At 42.0% G+C, this 4,721-nt stretch overlaps 1 protein-coding gene across 1 annotated transcript; it reads left to right on the top strand.

The window, feature by feature from the left end:
* Positions 1-992: 992 nt before the first annotated feature.
* Positions 993-2,384, top strand: drd1b (dopamine receptor D1b). The gene has a single exon (XM_085363949.1). It carries the CDS (start codon positions 993-995, stop codon positions 2,382-2,384), a length of 1,392 nt encoding a protein of 463 aa, XP_085220075.1.
* The last annotated feature ends 2,337 nt before the right edge of the window (positions 2,385-4,721 follow it).

Raw genomic sequence — 4,721 nt, 5'->3', positions numbered from 1 at the left:
AAAGGATGAAAGGCTTTTGGTAAATTGCTACAAAATTCAGCCAAAAGGAAACTAAACGCGTTTGAATTGAAGCATCGTGTCAGAATACAAAGCGCTGCGAGAGTGATGCGTTTTTTTTCTGGTTTTCTCGTTTAATCTGCATCTCTCTTCTTTGAAAACGCATCATTAAGACTTTTGAATGCATTTTTATTTTATTTATTTCTTATTTTTCCTCAACACTCAGGTGTTATGTTTAGCTGGGGACGGTGCCATTTACTAGGAGAGAGGAGCGTTTAAAGAGAAATTAAAAAGAATAACACAGAGGACATTACCTAGTAGTCGGTTGGATCAGCGTCGATACTGGGACAATCACAGGGACGCGCCTCGCAGATCATTAAACAAATCAGATAAACGCGGTGCGAAAACCATCAATAGAAGTTATTGATGAGGTGGTATATAAGGCTAATGATTGGCTGAGCCTCTGTTTACTCAAAAGCTTAGCAACAGTATGTTGTGAAACTTTTCGCTGAGGGCTTGACAGCTGAGGCATACAATGCCAAGAGAAAAGGGACCAAGAACTTGTCTTTAAAACTCATTTTTATTGCTGCTTTACTCATTTTTTTAGGACTCAATTTGCGATTGAAAAAAAGAAAACAATTGCGAATTGCTGGAATATTCTTCTTCCTCTGCAAACTAGAATGTCTGCCTTCTGTGCTGCTGCTGCAGGAATTTATGAACCAGAGATTTTTAAGGGAAACATTCCTGAGGAGAGAATTTTGAAATATTTATAGCATCCCTTGTGCAAGAATGGTGGTTGTGACAAGGAACCTATTGATGACCCAGTCAGTGAGAGAGCTGGTGCCAAGACAATTTACCTCTCCACCAGCTACGCTCTCCGTCTAAGAGTCGTCCTTGGAGGAACACAGCTGCTGCAGGCTGGGGATGTGATGGGGTGACTGCTGACATCCCCCTCACCCATCCCCTCTCTCTTTATTAAAACTGTAACATAAACAATGGATCAGAATTTCTCAACGGTTCGAGATGGAAAGCAGCTTACGCCAGAGAGAGACTCCTCGAAACGTGTTCTGACAGGATGCTTTCTCTCCCTGCTCATCTTCACCACGCTGCTAGGCAACACCCTGGTGTGCGCTGCCGTCACCAAGTTCCGACACCTGAGGTCGAAGGTCACCAATTTCTTTGTCATCTCGCTGGCCATCTCTGACCTCCTGGTAGCTATTTTGGTAATGCCATGGAAGGCAGCGACAGAGATTGTGGGGTTTTGGCCATTTGGTGCATTCTGCAACGTGTGGGTGGCATTTGACATAATGTGCTCCACTGCCTCAATCTTGAACTTGTGTGTGATTAGTGTCGATCGTTACTGGGCCATTTCAAGCCCATTCCGCTATGAACGCAAGATGACCCCTAAAGTAGCGTGTCTGATGATCAGTGTGGCATGGACCTTGTCTGTCCTCATCTCCTTCATTCCTGTTCAGCTTAACTGGCACAAAGCTCAGACCACCAGCTATGTCGAGCTAAATGGAACCTACCCTGATGATTTGCCCCCTGACAACTGTGACTTCAGTCTTAACAGGACCTATGCCATCTCCTCCTCCCTTATCAGCTTCTACATCCCCGTGGCAATTATGATCGTCACCTACACCCGGATCTACCGCATCGCCCAGACACAGATAAGGAGAATATCTGCTTTGGAGCGAGCAGCAGAGAGTGCCAAAAACCGACACAGCAGCATGGGAAACAGTTCAAACATGGACAGTGAGAGCTCATTTAAAATGTCATTCAAAAGAGAAACCAAAGTCTTAAAGACGCTCTCTGTCATTATGGGTGTGTTTGTGTGCTGCTGGTTGCCCTTCTTCATCCTAAACTGCATGGTTCCATTCTGTGAAACACACATGCCAGATGGATCCACAGAATTCCCCTGCATCAGCTCCACCACCTTTGATGTGTTTGTGTGGTTTGGCTGGGCAAACTCTTCGCTCAACCCAATCATCTATGCCTTCAATGCCGACTTCCGCAAGGCCTTCTCCATCCTCCTGGGTTGCCATCGGCTGTGCCCGGGGAGCAACGCCATTGAGATCGTCAGTATTAACAACAATATGGGTGCTCCTACCTCGAACCCCAACTGTCAGTATGAGCCCAAGAGCCACATCCCAAAGGAGGGCAACAGCTCAGCAAACTATGTGATTCCTCACAGCATCCTGTGTCAGGAGGAGGAATTACAGAAGAAAGACGGAAGTGGAGGGGAGGCCGAGGTGGGCGTGGCAAACAACACCCTTGAGAAACACTCACCGGCCATCTCTGGGAATTTAGACAGCGATGCTGAAGTCACCCTGGAAAAGATCAACCCCATAACACAGAACGGACAGCACAAAGCCGTGACATGTTGAGAAAAGGCAAAGGTGCATTGAAATTCAGTGAGGCATGCACGTATGCACAAAGGCAAGAAACGATTACACAGGAGGACAGCAAAAACAAACGGCAGAGACACATGTCTATAGGAACAAGAAACCAGTGAGTGTGTTATACAAGTCCTTAAGACTGTCAAAAAAACCTACATGAAAAACCTACAGAATGTTTTAAAGTACAGGCACTTTATCCTGGATATAACTATCTGCAAAATATATTCAGCATTTATTGATGACATTGACACATTTGATGATAAATGTTGATAATGTGAATATTAACAGCAGAATACTACCTATGGGCACATGTATACATTTTTTTTAGTTTTTGCAAAAATGTATACATCTGCATGTGTATACTGTACAGTGATGACACTATTCTGGAGGGATTCAAACACAGTATATACAGTGGGAGAAAATATAGTATTAGTAAAATATCTTGTAGGTAGGTGCTTTGTATGTGTTTCATGAAAAAGCAAACAAAGTGGGTAAATTGGTTTTGCTACAGTATTGTTAGTCAGCTATTGCAGTTTTTTTTCCTTTAGCACATTTCTAATGACAGCGAAAGCAAAATCGCTAAATTCCAGTGGCAGTTTATTTGAAGTAAGAACAAAAAATACTGATACCAAAGTAACACTGTTCTGATTACAACTAAAACCAACAACAGAGTTTGATGCTGTAAGCCAAATTGTCAAAATTTTTTATTCTTAACTCATCCTCCCACCTCTGCATCACCCACTGTTATCCAAATGAGGTGTACTTGAGAGAGAAAGAGACGAGGAAATGGAGAAAGTTCCTGCCTTTTCTTTTCTTTGTATGCTGATCTTTCTTCAGCCAGCTGGGACTGACCTGAAGTTTCTTCCATTTCTACTCCTTACTCCCTGTTTTCATTGGCTTTGCCTGCCGTCATCCATTCTTCAGTGAAACCTCTTTGGAGTTTCTTCTCATCCCCTTCCCCCTTTCACGCTGCCCTTATTTCTTGAGTAATGCCAAGCGCCTCTCTCCTTCCTCCACTCTTCTCCCTGTTAGTTTAGTCCTTCACACCTGCACCGTATCTTCTTTTTAATTTCATTTTGTCTGCACCATTGTTTTTGGCAGCCCTCTGTTTTAACCCCCTCCCCCCGCCACCACCATCCATTTAAAGTGGTGCTTGTGATTCTATTCTTGGCAAATGCCGTCAGCCCATAATTAAAAAAAGATTGTAAATGTGTAAAACTAAAAACTGCACTTGGACAGAGAGGGTAGAGCAGCAGCTACTAAGTCGACTCAGCCGTAATGCAAGTGACTTTTACTGACCTTTTGTAAGCTTGCAGATATATGATTTTGTAAACTGCTCGTTCTGCAGCTTGACAGTATCTCTCTGTGCAGAGTCAAGTCTGAACGCAGTTAAATTTGAAAACTAAACATTAATTATAATTTATGTAGGACTGTGGAAGTAAGAAATCTTATAAGACAGTTTTCATTAGTGAGTGCTTCTGATGTGCTGCCATCCATTTCCCGTTGTCATGTTTTTGAACAGCTCTGCTTTTTGCACCAGTTAGACTGACTCCATAAGGTCCAATTTAGCACTAAATCAGTCTGAACTTTGCTAATATCTTAGTTAGCCTTAGCTACATTAAAAGATAGTATTGATTATACCAGTGCATGCCAATGCCAACGATCACTTAAGAGTGTAGTAGCAAAACTAAGCAAACAAAAAGTAAGAAATTATGTATTTCAAGCATACAACTGAAACTATAGGGAGAGAAGGATTAAAGCCTATTCATTGGCTTGACTGACATAGAACCAATCGACTACTCTGCTACCTTAACCTAGGAGACAACAGGTGATTTTTTTTTTTTTTTTTTTTTTAGTGGCCTTGCATTTGCCAATACAGTTTCATTTTAAGAAGCTAATATAAAACTAAATCATCAAAAGATGACAGCTCTTCATGTGGAGCGTGCACCTACATGCAACCGCAAGCTGTTCACACGTGTTTGGTCAAAAGTGCTACAGAGCAGGACGACAAACAAGAAACCAGAAAGGTTCACGTAGCCTTTTCTGTATAGATATCTGTTAGGGTCTACCATAAATAGATATCTGCAGATTCATATCTTCCTGAGAACTGAAGGGAAAAAAACGCCTTTTTAGTCTAACTTTTTGAGATTTGTGTGTCCACTACAGAGGGCATAAAGGAATAAGCTGAGTTTAGGAAGTTATGCAGATATCTATTTATAGGGATCACTGCCTATACACTAGAAACATATTTCAGTTTCATGTAGTATTTAAAACAAATCTAGTATTTAGGCAAACATGACTGTCAGAGCCAAATATAGATATAGT

The sequence above is a fragment of the Diplotaxodon limnothrissa genome, linkage group LG10 (genome assembly GCF_057381915.1).
Source record: "Diplotaxodon limnothrissa isolate DT_005_m linkage group LG10, D_limnothrissa_male_GT1.1, whole genome shotgun sequence".
In the NCBI taxonomy this organism is placed as follows: domain Eukaryota; kingdom Metazoa; phylum Chordata; class Actinopteri; order Cichliformes; family Cichlidae; genus Diplotaxodon; species Diplotaxodon limnothrissa.
Note: the sequence above shows the minus strand (reverse complement) of the source record. Positions and strands in the feature narration are given on the sequence as shown.